Below are 16,039 nucleotides of genomic sequence, written 5' to 3' on the forward strand. Positions count from 1 at the left end.
CAATATAAGTAAAAGATAATGTTCAAAATATATACATATATATATATAAGTAAAAGATAATATATATTTTTTAAACAGATAATAAAATTTTAACCGCCCACAATTAATATCACAATACTAAAAGGGTGATATCGTGAGATGAGAAGATGTCCACCTCAGCAAATTTAGTTAACCAATCAGAAGAAGAACTTTTGGTCACGTCACTAATGTGGACGTCTCTGTTCGTATCCTTTGCCGTCTAAAATATCAACGCAATCCTAAAACCCTATTCGCCTGGATACCGTATTCCTCCATTAGTTACATTTACGAACAAAAAAACCATTCATCTCCCCCAATCTCAATGTATATATAGTCCCACCGATCCCAAACCTAATCTAATGCATCAAGAAGGCGATTACCAGCCCAAAACTACCAGAGAAATCCACCACCAAAGCACCGTTCAAATCCCTGGTGAAGGCTCCCGCGAAATAAGTTGCACGGTTGATTTAAGCAACACCGGTTCCACCTCTTCCATGGATACTAAGAAGGCTAGTTCCACCTCCAAGTGAGATCTATGTAAAGAAATATCAAAACCACTAAAATGTTTTTTTTTGTTTTCTCAATAACTCCATTCATCTATTTGATTAGTAATTCATTCATTTTCTTTATCCATCACACGATCTGAACATGCAGCATCTTATCACAACGAATGGTAAATGAAACACCGACCGGTGCAGATGAATAATTAAGCAAAATAGATATGCTCTGGCATTTCATACAGGTATAAGTCACACTGGTATTGTAGAGGCAAAGTGTTGGAATTTTTTTTGTTAATCGCTAACTTTTAAAAACTTTTTTTGTTCGTTACTTTTTGTTGATGTGCCTCTGATGTTGGATTTTACTATCAACACTTGCAGTTAATAACAGTAGCTAAGTTGAGACAGTAGATGTCGGAACAACAAGCCACTTTGCCGAGCAAGACAGCAAGCATCCACGGCTGATGGTATTTCATGGGACATGGAGGAAGATGCTATTGAGGAAGGAGAGGTAATAATTGTTGTTGTATCTGTTTGTGTTACAAACTTAATCGTCAAATCAATCTTTCTGAATTCTGATGTAGTCTTCTCTTCAATTGTCTAAACATGAAGAAGGATGTTGAAGAAATCGTGTAGCAAACGTATACAGGAGAACTCTCACCAAAGCAAGAAAAAACTTTTGAGGAGATATTGAAACTGCTGGATAAAGGTTAGTTTTTCTTCATTCCAAATGTTTTACTCCTTAGCTTGTGTAGTTTGTAGATTGTTCCTACTCTTCTTGACTCATAAATACAATTTCAAATATTTTATTAGTTGATAGCGTACTCCAACTTCACCTCATTTTATATGAAATTTAACTTCTATGTAGATTGGTCATATGAAGAAAGCAATTACTCCTATGTGTCTAGTGAGCGGAGAGAAACAAACGCAGCTCGCATATTGAGCGGAGAATCGCCAAGGTAACCTTTAATGTTGGTTTTTTGTGAAGTAGTAGCTTGGTCCATATGACTCTTGGATTTTTATTACAGAATCCTTTGTTTGGCCTCCAGTCTCTTTTAAGCATGACTGGCTTATTATATCTGATTCTAAAACTTTCCATTTCAAGAATATATACGATAGCTTCTTGAAGAACTTGCGACCCTGCATTCGAGAAAGTTTGGATGGGAAAACATGGAGAGTACCTAACGGTAAGAAGAAAGGATTTGTAGAAGACGAGGAAGATTTCACAAGGTATTTGAAGTGTTCAACATCTATATTTACATCTTCATGTACAAGTTTAGCTTGGGTCTGTTGTTTCTGACAAGTTTGGGAGAACGTGTGGTCTCTAATTTGTGCTTCGGCTTACACCTTATATATTTTGGTACTGCCTGCCCAGTGATCCATGCTTGGTTGCTAAACATATATTTCATCGTCTTTGAAGGGAATGAGTTACTGAAATTTATGAGGTAAGATACAAAGAGCTTTTCTCTTAACTTCCAACCTAACCCCACTATAACTCCAATACTTCCAGCAAAGTTTTTGGAGATGGATTGCTAAGGCGAGCTGTTTAAGCAATTTCAAGGGCAATGTATTTACCCCCCCCCCCCCCCCCCCCACCCCACCTCTCCAAATGCAACATGGGAGCGGTGAAGCAATGGCTGCGTGAACCTGCTACACAAATTTCTAAACCGTCCATGACCGTAGAAATACAAGAGCTTGCACGACAATGCGATCAAGAGACCAACAAGAACAGACCTCTCTCACGTTGCAGCATCTTCATTTGTAGCTCTACCCTGTTTTCTAAACAATTTATGACCATTAGTTAACTGGTTATATGTATTTTTCCATTACCGTCGGGAATCTGTTATTATTGTTTGTAACAAGAAACAAAAATAACCATGTGAACAATAACATTCAAACCGCTAATGACGAATCGCGCGAAACTTGACATTTCTTTATTTTACTTTTACTTTTGTCATTAGAATGGTCAACATGAGCATGTTTGGTTTGAGATTTGTTTGACTTTTGTCATTAAATTGAGATTGTAGTTCTCTTTCTAGACCATTGAAAATTATTCTCCAGTCACTATATTACCAGAAATTTCTGTGTAATCAGCCAAATACTTCTCGGGAACTTCACTTGGAAAATCATTTGGTTCTGCAACAAAAGTCGCGTGGAAGAACCCAATTTTGTACGGATGAGAGCTTGTCCTATAATCACCAATATCATCGTACACTTTGAATAACTGGACAATCTTCAAATTTTTTGATGAGCTGTTCACAAACTGAAGCATGGAATTTTGTCCCTGATCGAATATATGAAAGTTATGAGTTAGACAAATAAATTATAAGAGTTGACGGAAAGCAGAATAAGTTTTTATGAAACACTATAAAAAAAATTGTTCATTGTAAAGTAAATATAATATATGACGATTCTGAGTTTTGAAAAATGTAGTAATAAAAACAAATACCATTTCGATGGTGTTGCCGGATTCTTTGTTATAATTTCTCCACAAGTGAAGAATCCGTACTTCAATACGCCACGTATCTTTAGACGAGTTTTTAAAAATTGTTAGGAAAAGAGAATAGTTGTATTGTAAGATATTAGACGTTTGGGGTCTCAGTTACATATAGTCTACCTTTCACGTTAGACATTTATTAGGGGATATTTTACATAATAAATGACGTTTTCGAAATGATTTTTATCAAGAAATAAATTAAAATTATATTGCCATAAGGTGAAATGCAATAAACACAATACCAACTTGCGCAAGTAAATAATAGTTAATGCATTCTAATTTGTTAGCTCATTTTTAATAATTTACCCTTTTTGAATATGAATTATAACAAATTAGAATGCATTAACTATTATCAACTTGCGCAAGTAATAGGGGAATTCAAAAAATGGTAAAGATATAAATAAACGGGCAAAAAATTTTAAACATTAAGGTTACTTAGGTAAGTTATTAAAAACAATAAGGTAAATTACATTTAAACAATGCAATAAATATTAGCAACTTGTGCAAGTAACAAAAAATTAAGGTAAGTTATTATAGATGTTACAATTAATTAAAACATCAATGTAAATTACATTTTAAAGAGCCATGTCTACAATATAATTAATTTTATAAATTTATTTATAATTTAATAAATGATTTATAAAGAATGCATGGAATTTATTAGACATTAATACTTATTATCATACTTTATATACAAATATAAGGCTTTCTATACGTATCTTTACGGGGTTTTAATTCTCTAACATAAGAAACGATATTTTTGGAGGCTCGCACGATTGCCATTGTTTAAGAGCAGAATGTTTGTATTTTAAGACTTTGGGTGTCTCCTATATATATAAAGTCGATTTATTTTTCATATTAATGACCCCTAATAATTAATGAAATCGTTTAAAGAAAGATATAAATGTGTATTGTCAAAAAGTGATTTGCATATGATATGATTTTAACTTGCGCAAGTAATGTAATAAATATGATATCAACCAGCGGAAGTTTACCGTTTGAATAATAAGAAAAGTTATTAATATTTGTATTACTTAACAATCTTGCGCAAGTCTAAACTAAATATCTAATTATTATCCCCCTAGCTATATATATGGGCTTAACTAAATCGATAATAATTTTGGGCTTTTCTAAATAGGCTAGAGACATATTTTCTCTCCTAAGATAATTAAAGCTAATTAAGAAGATATGACCCAAATATTACCTCATTCTCAGCTTCATCTCATCTAGTGAAAATGTGGGAACTGAAGCTACATACAGAATCTTCAAGCGCCTGGCTATTTATAACCAGTGCAAAGAATATAAAGGGACCTGCAATTAGGTTTGCAACAGACTGACTAAAGAAGTAATGTGAAGCTCTTAATCTTGCTAATGAAACCGAAAACCAAACTTGAAAATCTCAGTAATTTCCCACATCCTGAATCACAAACCAATCTATCACTGTCTAAATGCTTGTTGAGTTAGTAAGGAGAAGAGAATCTTACATTCCTTCTTCAGAGACTGAAGTCGAATCCAAATTGTTGTAAATGTCAGTTTTCTCTTCTTGTTCCATCAGGAGACAGTCTGCGAAATACTTCTCTTCACGTGGCAATTAGTTCGATGCTCAAGCTGAATGTTAAACCAGTTTAAGAGAATCAATAACTCAACAGCAAGAAACAGATAGGTAGAAAAACTTAAAAAGTTAATAATACCTGGTCAACGAAGTTGTTTAACGATTATGTATGTAGCTTCTTCAACCTTTCGATCTCTGCAGGTTAATCACTCAATTAGATACAAAGAATCAAAATGTTAATAAGCAGATCGTAGTTTCTATCTTACAAATTAAATCGGTTCGAGAGTAAATCTCAATTCAATCTCAGCTGACGATAATCGCTATCGAATCCAATCAGAGAAACCAAAAACTCTGTATATTCCGAGAGTATCGACAAACTTCACCTCGTCGATCTGATTGATGGTGGAGAGAAGGAAACTCATCTGCTCGTCGCTTATTGCCGCCATTGATCTGATTGAGTCTTCAGAGTGTCGAGAAGCAAACTCATCTGCTCGGACCGTCTTCATCGGTTTCAAACTCATCTGATACGCGATTGAATAAAAAAGAAGAAGAAAATTCGAAAAAATACGACGGCGTTTTCTACTTCTCAGACGCGAGTGAATAAAAAAAAAAATTCTAAAAAATCAACCAATAGAATTATAAGAATTTTCCTGAGAAACTCTCTGTGATTGCCACGTCAGCAGAAATCACTAAAGTGACTTCTCTTTTAATGTATAGGGGGATTCCTTCAAAATACATTTTATTTTATTTATTCCTTTGACACTTGGGTAAAACATCAAGTTCCTTCAAAAGAGTTCAAGCTTCACTTTTTCTTTGCTCAGAACCCTTACTTGAAAAACACTGTGGTGAATAAGACAAATCACATGATTGAAGAAGATGATTCAATCCTCGAGAAGGCCATTGGGTGATATTTTTCTTTTCTCATGTATTTGCCTTTTTTTTCCTTAAAAAAATGATTTACTGATCCTTAACTATTGTACAGGACGGAGACTGAGTGGTGTCCTATAGAATGTTTGGATCAGAAGGTCCTTAAAATAAGCTAAAGAAGGGATCCAAAATCACAAAATCACAAATCCCATCACTAAGACTGAGGAGAGGGGGAGTTTCTTCAATTATTTCAGTCCACCTCAAGTTCCTGATGACGAGTAGGATCCTGATGTAGACATGGTATGGCCTTCCCCAAACTGAGGGCAAATGGAGCACGACTATGATATCGGGTTTGTACATTTGTATGTTATCTTTAGTTCTCTTTGCATATTACTTTAGTTTCAGGATCTGAGTATGTGCACTATTTATCACATAGATCAACCCATTAAATAAAAAATCATCTTCCATGTGTCTCGTGGGTCATAGGTGAGGCTGTTGCCGCAAACGACCTTGAGATGGATGACGTACAATGATGATAATGCGGATGATATCAACGAAGAAGAGTATATATACAAATTCAAATTAATATGTCAAGGAAAATAAAGCAAAGACATCCCAAGAAGGGGAAATAAAAGCGAAAGCATCAAAGCTTTTGCCTTTGTCATTTGTTCTTTAAGAGACAAAATACACTAAAAATAAACTAATAAATTGCCTTTTCTTTTCTTAGAATTATGCAGCATGAAAATCAAGAAATGGTGTGGTCGTTCTCATAGAATGGTTTTAACACTAAAGGAGTAAAGTGAATTTTGCATGGAAAGATAATTACCATACCAACTACTGCAGTGGGGTCTCTCCGTTCTAATAAACAAAATTGCATTAAACAGAATTAGGTACATAAATTTGGATGAACGCACAGGACTAGGATCATATTGACGTACAAGAACATGGCTCTGTGTAACTGAGGTATGAATGTTGTTTTCAAGTTCCTCCAAATCATATATTGGGTTGGTCTGACTAAAATGAATGATGATTGATGATTGACAATAATAATTCCTGAAGAATGATTATGAAGTGGCATTCACATAATTACTATTGTTTTATAGGTTTATATCAACTATCAATACCAAAGGTAATGTTCCGATACTCAAGGAAAAGCGTAAACCGTTAGATGTTATTTTTACTGACAAACGTTAGATGTTTTACAACCAAAAAGGAAAAAATAAAAGCCAGTAGTAAAGAAGAAGAACGTTTATTTAACAAGTGATGATGGGACAATGCGAAGAAATAATAGCATAGTTTCCTCACTAAGTAAGCAAGAGTGAGGGATCTTATTTTCCGGCAAAGAAACTTAACTTATTTAAGAAAAAAAAAAGAGAGTCAGGTTTTTGAGAGAAGGTCGTGTTTCTTAATTTGCAGCCATGGCCGTTATTTGGCTTGGTTTAGCTTGTGTCCTATTTTTCATTTGTATTGTCTTCTCATGAACTATGCCCCGTTTTGGAGGATATCTCTATCAGAAGATGGTTCAATTTAGTATAAAAAAGTAACAGATTTAAATAATTGTTTGTTAAAGTCAGAAACAATGTTAATCAATTTCTTTTTGAAAAAGAAAAAAATGGCTGCTTTTGTGGAGATTCGAACCTGGGTTTGGCTTAGAAAGACTATAGTTTTCAGATTTCATTTACTTTATTTCTACCGAGATCTTATCAATGGCATTTAACAATTTTTCTAGAGATTATTTTTCTTCAGTCACTTATAAAACATTTTCAAAATGTATCATAAACCAAGATTGCGTAGCCGTAAACTTAGTTAGACCTATGAACTTAATTTATCAATTGAAATAGATCAAGTAAGAAGCCGGTTAATATGTAGCTTTGTAGTTCCTTTTGAAGACGGAAGACCTATAAATGTGAACTCAATAATTTTAAAATAACAATGTTTAAATCATTTGTGAATTTAATTATTTTACATTAAAAATAATCAATAAAATAAAAAATTTGAACATTACTAAAGCTAAATAACTGTCAGTCCATTTTGACCATTTTTTGAAACACTTTTTTTTAAACACAAATTTCATATTATATACAATTTTAAATGAACAATACAACAATTGTGAGTTTTAACCATTTTAAATTCATTGAAAAAGAACAACAAATAAATAAATAACTTGATTTATCTATTAATTGGTATTTTATGATAGGTTCTAATGTACATTTACAAATACAAATTTAGAGTTATCAATTTAACTAAAATTATAGAAAAAAATCCGGGCGTAGCCCAGGCTCTAGTATATGTAATAAAGCAAGTAGCTAGACAAATATTAAAAGATCTGAAGGTACTTGATATTTGATTTATACTTGCAAATAATATGATTTGTCGGCTTGTTACCTTATTTGACAATATTGAGTAATTGATTTATTATGAAAAACGAGGTAGATAACATGTATTCGCCAAGCAAAACAAAAAAAATCATAGTCAGCAAATTTATAAGTTAAGTGGATCAAGATTTTGGAACTGTAAAAATTTATGCCAATGTTGCTTAACAAAATATTTATGAACGATTAACAAGTCTAGTCAAGCCGAGTAGTTTTTTTAAAAAAGCCTTGGTACTTGACTTTGTAAGTTTTCAATTTAAGGTGTATTTAGTATTTGGCTAGGTGGTTGATTTTAGAAAAAATTACATCTAGACGTACTTTTTCATTGTCAAGTTACATCTAGACATATTTTGAACATGTGTCATACTTTCTCTTGACAAAATACCTAAAGAGCCTTTTCAATTTTAACTAATTGGAAACATGGGTTAAGGTTACTCAATCAATCGCCTTTCACATCTCTATTCTATTTTCTCTCTGCATTTCTTCTCTCCCACATATCTCCTGTCAAACACCAGATTTCTTTTTCAAATTACAGAATCTATCATTTTTTTTCCTTTTCTCCTTCTTTTTTCATTTTTCATTTTTCATTTTTCATTTTTCATCTTTCATGTATTCTTGTTTTTGCTCATCTTTCCTTTTCTCCTTTTCTCTTTTTTTTTTTAACTCAGATCTGTGAATATTTCAAAACAACATTATCATTTCCATTCTTTGTACACGACTACGGTCATAACCGCAACTTCTTTCATCGCCATTGCCACAACTCTTCTTGCGGCGGCCGCCGCACTTGCAGAACCACCACTGCAATTCATTCCCCACCGTTTTTGAGAAAGCTCTGAACACATGAACACAAACTTTGACCACATGAACAACAATCATGACCACATAAACACTGACTGTAACTCTGACCCTGATTCTGATCATATGAACACTGACCCTAACCATCCTTTTTCTCCTAGAAAACCATGATTATGTGGTTTCCAACCGTAACCACCAGCTCAACGAAACCCCTAACCACGAAAGAGCAACCAACCTTTCACTATAATCCTGACCAAAAATGTATGTTCTTATTAACCATATCAATCCTAAATAGGCAAAATTTGCGCCTAACCACGCATTTCTGACTACAAAACCCAACGCTCAGATCAAAGTCATTCACTATTAATTTAACAATGTTTAGTAAATCTTAAACATCCATAAACCTACCTAATATTAGTTACAAAGGAAGTTGCTTAACCCTTTCAGATTTAACCAAGGTTAGAAAGCTTGTCCACCAAAAGGATTTTTTGGGGAGTGAAAGAGTTAAAAGTAAAGAAAAAAATACACTTCATTCACAAAGTATGTGAACATGCAAGAAACAATAGAAAAGTACCCTAAAACGTAAACGTCTCTTGATTTTAGTGGACAAATACAAGACAAGTAGTGAATACAAGCCATATGAGTCGATCCGGAACGAATAAGGTTTCTTTTTCCCCCAAACCTTCTAAACGGTCTAGAGGGTCTCTAAGTATCGAGAATCTATCTATACTCTCGGGGGTTTATCTTGAGAGAGAGATAGCTGGTGGGGGAAAATCTCATCAATGGCGCTACGAGCTCTCTCCACGTTTCCTTCTCTTCCTCGTCGCTTCACCGGACGTGGACCCACTCTCACCGTCATTCACCGGAACCCAACGACGTCAATCGTCTGTAAGTCTATCTCCACTTCAGAATCGACGGTTTCACTCTCGGAGCGGGATGGATTCGCGGCGGCAGCTCCGACTCCCGGAGAGAGGTTCTTGGAGAACCAAAGAGCTCACCAAGCTCAGAAAGTGGTGAAGAAAGAGCTCAAAAGGGAGAAGAAGAAAAAGAAGGAAGAGAGCGTGCGGAAAGTTGTCGACACCTCCGTCTCGTGTTGCTACGGCTGCGGAGCTCCGTTACAGACCTCCGACGTCGATTCTCCGGGATTCGTCGATCTCGTTACTTACGACTTGGTAGGAATTGGGTTTATTTACTTTGTTGCAGTGAAGTGAAAAACGTCGTCAAGTTTGAATCTTTGTTGTTGCAGAAGAAGAAACATCACCAGCTAAGAAGTGTAATATGTGGAAGATGTCAGCTTTTGTCTCATGGGCATATGATTACAGCTGTTGGTGGTAATGGAGGGTATGCTGGTGGGAAGCAGTTCGTTTCAGCTGATCAACTCAGGGACAAGCTTTCTCACTTGCGCCTTGAGAAGGCCTTGATTGTCAAATTGGTTGACATTGTTGATTTTAATGGTAGCTTCTTAACTCGTGTTCGTGATTTGGTTGGTGCCAATCCGATCATACTGGTTATAACTAAGGTATGGTATGCTACTTATTCAGTGCTTTCTAGGTTCCCTCTGATAAAATGAAATGTGCTCTCTACTTGTAGATTGATCTCCTTCCAAAAGGAACAGATATGAATTGTATTGGTGATTGGGTTGTAGAAGTGACCACGAAGAAAAAACTAAAGTAGGTATCTACTATCAAGTACTTACCCATGATTGATTACCAGGACTTGACTTAATGTTTGTGGAGCTACTGCCTGATATGGATGTATATAATTTTGACAGTGTCTTGAGTGTCCATCTGACAAGTTCCAAGTCACTGGATGGAGTTAGCGGAGTTGCGTCTGAAATCCAGAAGGAGAAAAAGGTAGCATATGCTATTCTCCTTAAAAATTATTGTCTTCACACTAGTGCTAAAAGACTTCTCTCGAGAAATGTTGATAACATGAAATGGTGTAACATTTTGTTTTCTCTTTTTGGCTGGATATTGAATATCATAACCTTCTATTCATTTATATTCTGTAGCCTAACCTCTCTATCCCTATTTTTTTGTGTTTCAGGGACGAGATGTCTACATTCTGGTATGTGCATTCTCACTTTTGTTGATAACCAAATAAATAGTTTTTTAGTTAGTAAAGATATATATATAGCCAGCTTAAATTTCTTGTTTTTACTTAATAGCTTAACGTATCTTAATGAGAGAGAGTCTGTGCTTAGTGTATATTGATTTCCTCCTGTTTGATTTTATCTTACAACATTATAATGACACTCTAGACTTCACTATATTCTACACTATAATAGAGGGTAGATGCTGTTTTAATGGTCTGGCAAATATTCATTCATCCTGTCTTCAATGCTTTCACAGGGTGCAGCTAACGTAGGGAAGTCAGCATTCATCAATGCTTTGCTGAGTAAGTCCTTTAATCTTCATTGTGTTTATATCAATGCTTACCTTTGTTTTAGCCTGGTTTCTCCACAATTTAGTTTCATCTGTATAGAGAGTTAAATGAGATTGTATGTGTACTTCGTTATACAGAAACAATGGCGGAAAGGGACCCTGTTGCAGCAGCCGCACAGAAGTACAAACCGATTCAATCAGCTGTCCCTGGAACAACCTTGGGTCCAATTCAGATCAACGCCTTCCTCGGAGGAGAGGTATAAACTTAAAATCACCTTCAGATTCTATAGCACCAGTGGACATGCTGCTAAAAGAATACCTTATTACCACAGAAGTTGTATGACACACCGGGAGTTCACTTACACCATAGGCAAGCAGCTGTTGTGCATTCAGATGATTTACCCGCCCTTGCTCCTCAGAATCGTCTCAGAGGCCAGTCTTTCCATGTAAGTCTGCCCTTTTTAAAGCCTACTATAGACTATATATATATATATCATCGTAGCATCAGTATATGATGATTTTGTTCCTACCAGATTTCAACATTGCCAACACAATCATCAAGTAGTTCCGAAGGTGAGAGCTTAAACGGTTATACATTCTTTTGGGGAGGTCTCGTCAGGATTGACATCTTGAAGGTAAACAATATTACCGGAATGCTAAATTATGTATGTGAGTGTGGGTATTAATCAATATGTGAAACCGTGACATACTTTGAGCTATTTCAGGCTCTACCAGAAACACGTTTCACATTCTATGGACCAAAGGCTCTTGAGATTCATGTAGTACCAACCAAAACAGCAACCGAGTTTTACCAGGTAAAGTTTCTTTACACCATCAGTATCAACTCCATTGCTAATTCGAGAACAAGTTTTACCATTTACTTGGGTGTTCTGCAGAAAGAAGTGGGCGTGCTTCTGACACCTCCATCAGGGAAAGATCAGATACAGGAGTGGAAAGGATTACAGTCTCACCGTTTACTCCGAATCGAATTTAACGATCCAAAAAGGTGAAATAATCATTATCATCTATTCCTATCTGAGTGCTCTTCACCTAACGTATCACATTTCTTTAGCAGACCGGCTAGTGATGTGGCGATTTCGGGGTTAGGATGGATTTCAATCGAACCAATCCGCAGATCAAAAGACTCTGAGCCGAGAGATCTCGAAGAAGCAGAGCATGAGATACGTGTTTGTGTGAGTGTGCCAAAACCAGTTGAAGTGTTTATCAGACCAACACTACCCATTGGCACTTCTGGTGCTGAATGGTATCAATACCGTGACTTATCCGACAAGGAAGAAGAGGTCAGACCCAAATGGTACTTCTGAAGTTTTTGTTTAGCTTACAAAACCAGAGTTATATAATATAAGAATATGTAACAGAGTGGTAAAATAGCAAATTGTTTGTAATGAAAAGTTACTAAATTAATCTTCAAGAAAGTAAACATCAAAGTCAACAACATTTCATGAACTGAAAAATTAAATAACGCTACTTTAACGTAGAAATATATAAAATATTAGACACATAAGCCATCACACACCAGTGGCATCTCCTGTGGATGAACCACGGTCATCTTCAGCTGCTGGAACCACCACCATGTTGTCATACACCAACGCAGCGGTGGCTCCTCCGAGCAAAGGCCCGACCCAATAGACGGCTTGGTTCTTGAAGCTTCCGTAAATCATAGCCGACCCAAAGGCACATGCTGGATTCATGGCTCCTCCAGAGAACGGACCAGCGGCTAAAACATTGGCGCCCGCAACAAACCCTATGAATATCGGTCCAACGGCTAAAGGTAAGCCAAGTCTCGGGTCGTTAGCTGTGAACACGGTGTAGACAAGGACGAACGCTAAAACACCCTCGAGAACCGATGCTCCAAATCCCGTCATTTCTCCAGCAATCTTATAGATCGGTACGTGCTGATTAATTCAGATAGAGATCATTATATAAACACAGGTAAAAGACAAAACTAGTTACGTGTAAGGAAAATGTTGATTACCTGTTCAACAACGGTTACTTTAAGGACAAGGCAAGCCATAACAGAGGCAATCATCTGTGAAGTCCAGTAGAACATAGCGGTTGGGACGCTAATCCGACCAGCAACCGCCATTCCAAACGTAACCGCTGGATTCACATGGCCACCAGAGACGTTCCAAGAGATGTAAACTGAAGATGATAAGGCAAACGCATTTGCAATCGCCGGTAATAATACACTAAACGGACCCGTAACATCACCCGCCGTCAGTTTCCCTTAGTAAAACACAAATAAAAACATCTTCTCAACCAAAGAAAAAAGGAAGATCAAAACGTTTTGGATAATTTGTTTAGAGAAAAAGAGTGATTTTACTTGAAGCCATGACGGATCCAACGGCTGCGAGGACAAAGAAGAAGGTGGAGATAAACTCAGAAACGTAACATCTCAACGCATTCATACTCACTGCTCCTTGAAACTTACTTGAAAACGTTGTTGGAATCATTCTTCTCATTAATTTCTTTCAATAGTTCTCCTACTTTTTACTTTCTGTTTCTGTGTTAAGCGAATGTTGTAAACCTATAAATATTAAGAGAACGGTAACGAGTTTTCTTTAAGAAAAAACAAATATTTAAATACGTATTAACCGTCCATATACAAACGGGTTTTAGTGGCGAATGTGAGAGTGGGGCGCGGAAGTTATTTACAGTTATCAAGTTTTGTGAATTTTAAAAATGCCCCACGTAGGTAAATTATACCTTTTTGATACCCTTAGTTTTTGTTTCTTTAGTTTGACCCTAAAACGATATAAAATAGAAATATGCATATATTCAAGTGAGTTACACGTTTGTTACAACACATATATATAGATACGTTTCTTCGATATCTCTCTCACGATGGCCAGTTCCTATACCAACCGGCCCAAGCCGAAACTAAACCGCTTATACCAAGTGTAACCGTGTGGTTACAAAACGGATTAGGTTGAATTTCCGCCAGTGCGATAATTAAATCCGCAACGTTAGCTGAAATTCCCATCAATCTCATCACTATATCTCCTTGAATCTCGCTAACTTTCCCGCTGACTTCTTCTTTGGGTTCATCGTTGGTCCGGAGTCTTTTCAAGGATCTGAGTCTCTGCCTTATGAAAATGCAATCGATGATGATAAAGAAAACGTAACCAAAAGATTCACCAAACGCTGAGATGAAACTCATTTTCTTGGCGATCTTGGGGTCTAGTATACCGATTCTTGATAGCCAAAGAAAATGATCGAAGAAGAAATAAACCATCTCTCCTGAATTGGCTAGGACCGCCAAGAAGCGGATCACAGGGGTTGCACCAGGGTTTCGTCTCAGGGCATTGAAACCCGTTAGAGACCTCCCGGTCCTGCTCACATGATTGGACCATAAATTAACAACAATTGCTATTGTTAAATATATAATATTTTTTGTATAACTAAGTGTAATGTAATATAAAGTGTATTATTAGTATATATATAATATGAATATCCTACTACAAGTGACGACTATTAAAATTTGCTAGATGAGATACGATGTTCATTAAGAAGTTAACTAAAGCAAACATTACTATATTTACGATTATGCCATTATGTAGATAAGGTGACTAGAGTTGGGTGTGGGGACCTGAAGGCTTTGCGGCTAAGACCGGACGCGACCTCCCATTTCTTGAACCTCTCGGCCGCGTCGGGTCTTGTAGCTTCAACGTGCCAGCACGCGAGCTTGGCCACGTATTGGAATGTTTTCACAAGCTTGTCTATTCCATCTCTCTTAGCCAAGAACACCACCAGCTTGTCCACCGTGTCCAAAGACATTTCTTACGGAGCAGGGAGGTGAGAGAGTGAGAGAGAGAGTGGGAGAAAAATAAAAGATGAATTTATCCAGATGACGATGAAGAAGAAGATTTGAGCCACAAGTGACGTTTGTTGCTCGAGTTATTCTTGTCTTTTGTTTGTTTTTAGGTTTGAGTTTAAGATGATTGCTTTGTGGTGGCTACTCTACTTGCTCTTTCTGTCTCATGTTTGATACAAAGCTAGCATTAAAAAAAATATGTGGAAGAAACTTTCACAATATTTTCTGGACTTTTATTTTATTTTACAAAACCTTATCTATCAATTATTTTAGGTTTGAAGATAATTCTCCTCTTTTACAAATTGGATTGAGCGTTGGAGAATGTGCATGTGACATGAGCACATCACTAGAAGATAGACAAGTGCGATTATTTATATAAACGGGCTTGATTTCCAGCTGGAGCTTGGGCTTTAGCTCAAACTGAAAACAAATGGCAAGATCTTGCTTGGACCTTGAAACGCTCTTTAATTGTGCGAATATTAATGTTATGCTTATGAATAAAACATAGATGTATTAGAAGCCGGAAAACCGGACTAACAAAAACGATAAAATAAAAGCGATGTTAAGGAAATTAAACGAATGTAAAAAACGAATACAAGAACGATAAGAAATCGTATTCGCTAAGAGACATGGAGTCGAGATATGATCTCTTTCCTTAACTCAAAATATTCGCTCCGTTAGTGAGACGGGACTGTACGAATATAGAGTCCCAGGATACAACCATGGCAGACAAATCACGCCTCACTCGTGATCGCCCTATCGAACTATAAACTCTACGAAACACTCTCGCAATATAAACTTACGCAGAGGGATTTTCGCTGTTGGATTTCGATTTAGAAAAAGTTAAGAAATGAAGGAAGAGGAGAGGCGATATTTAAAGAGCCGGAGAAGACCCACATCCCGCAACAGCTGCTGCACGTGGGCGAGAATCTCGCGGAGATCGAGGGAAGTTGAGTTCCGAAACTTCTTCCTCAAGACTCTCTCTTATCTCGTTCTGATCCATTTCGAACAGATAAACTTCGTGTTGTTCTTAAACGAACTACATGTCGTTTATACACAAATGTCATGCTGTTTTTTAGAAATAAAATGGCAAAGCGTTGAGCTTAACTTGGTCCAAAAAGAATAATTCTTATCGGGCCAAAGGCCCTCCACCCAAGCCCAAGCCCAAGCCCAAGCCCACACCCACACAACGCCCACGCCGAGCCGAGCCGGCCGGCCGGAC

At 36.5% G+C, this 16,039-nt stretch overlaps 3 protein-coding genes and 1 long non-coding RNA gene across 16 annotated transcripts; 2 read left to right on the top strand and 2 right to left on the bottom strand.

The window, feature by feature from the left end:
• Positions 1–168: 168 nt before the first annotated feature.
• Positions 169–6,388, top strand: LOC103873242. 12 transcript variants are annotated; one of them, XR_004448826.1, is made up of 9 exons: positions 169–555; positions 673–760; positions 897–1,026; positions 1,128–1,224; positions 1,384–1,474; positions 1,621–1,745; positions 1,891–1,960; positions 5,386–5,781; positions 5,918–6,388. It is a non-coding gene; the product is annotated as an uncharacterized LOC103873242 (long non-coding RNA). The 12 variants fall into 12 exon arrangements; XR_004448825.1 differs by lacking the exons at positions 5,386–5,781; positions 5,918–6,388 and having other exon boundaries at positions 1,891–2,452; XR_004448828.1 differs by lacking the exons at positions 5,386–5,781; positions 5,918–6,388 and having other exon boundaries at positions 1,635–1,745; positions 1,891–2,452.
• Positions 6,389–9,333: 2,945 nt separating this feature from the next.
• On the top strand, positions 9,334–12,440 carry LOC103873244 (NO-associated protein 1, chloroplastic/mitochondrial). Its single transcript, XM_009151666.3, has 12 exons — positions 9,334–9,770; positions 9,845–10,117; positions 10,189–10,268; positions 10,370–10,451; positions 10,645–10,665; positions 10,950–10,995; positions 11,121–11,239; positions 11,315–11,428; positions 11,516–11,617; positions 11,708–11,797; positions 11,879–11,988; positions 12,058–12,440. Exons 1-12 carry the CDS (start codon positions 9,381–9,383, stop codon positions 12,305–12,307), a joined length of 1,677 nt encoding a protein of 558 aa, XP_009149914.1. The 5' UTR covers positions 9,334–9,380; the 3' UTR covers positions 12,308–12,440.
• On the bottom strand, positions 12,386–13,545 carry LOC103873243 (probable aquaporin TIP5-1). Of its 2 annotated transcripts, none has more exons than XM_033274133.1 (3): positions 13,327–13,545; positions 12,979–13,229; positions 12,386–12,880 (listed from the first exon to the last, which is right to left on the bottom strand). In XM_033274133.1, exons 1-3 carry the CDS (start codon positions 13,463–13,465, stop codon positions 12,512–12,514), a joined length of 759 nt encoding a protein of 252 aa, XP_033130024.1. In that variant the 5' UTR covers positions 13,466–13,545; the 3' UTR covers positions 12,386–12,511. The 2 variants fall into 2 exon arrangements, with proteins under 2 accessions (XP_033130024.1, XP_009149913.1); XM_009151665.3 differs by having other exon boundaries at positions 12,386–12,898.
• Positions 13,546–13,757: 212 nt separating this feature from the next.
• Positions 13,758–15,039, bottom strand: LOC103873245 (peroxisomal membrane protein 11B). Its single transcript, XM_009151667.3, has 2 exons — positions 14,593–15,039; positions 13,758–14,335 (listed from the first exon to the last, which is right to left on the bottom strand). The coding sequence occupies exons 1-2, from the start codon at positions 14,778–14,780 to the stop codon at positions 13,843–13,845; spliced, it is 681 nt and encodes a 226-aa protein (XP_009149915.1). The 5' UTR covers positions 14,781–15,039; the 3' UTR covers positions 13,758–13,842.
• Positions 15,040–16,039: the final 1,000 nt, after the last annotated feature.

Source organism: Brassica rapa, chromosome A06, assembly GCF_000309985.2.
Source record: "Brassica rapa cultivar Chiifu-401-42 chromosome A06, CAAS_Brap_v3.01, whole genome shotgun sequence".
Lineage (NCBI taxonomy): Eukaryota > Viridiplantae > Streptophyta > Magnoliopsida > Brassicales > Brassicaceae > Brassica > Brassica rapa.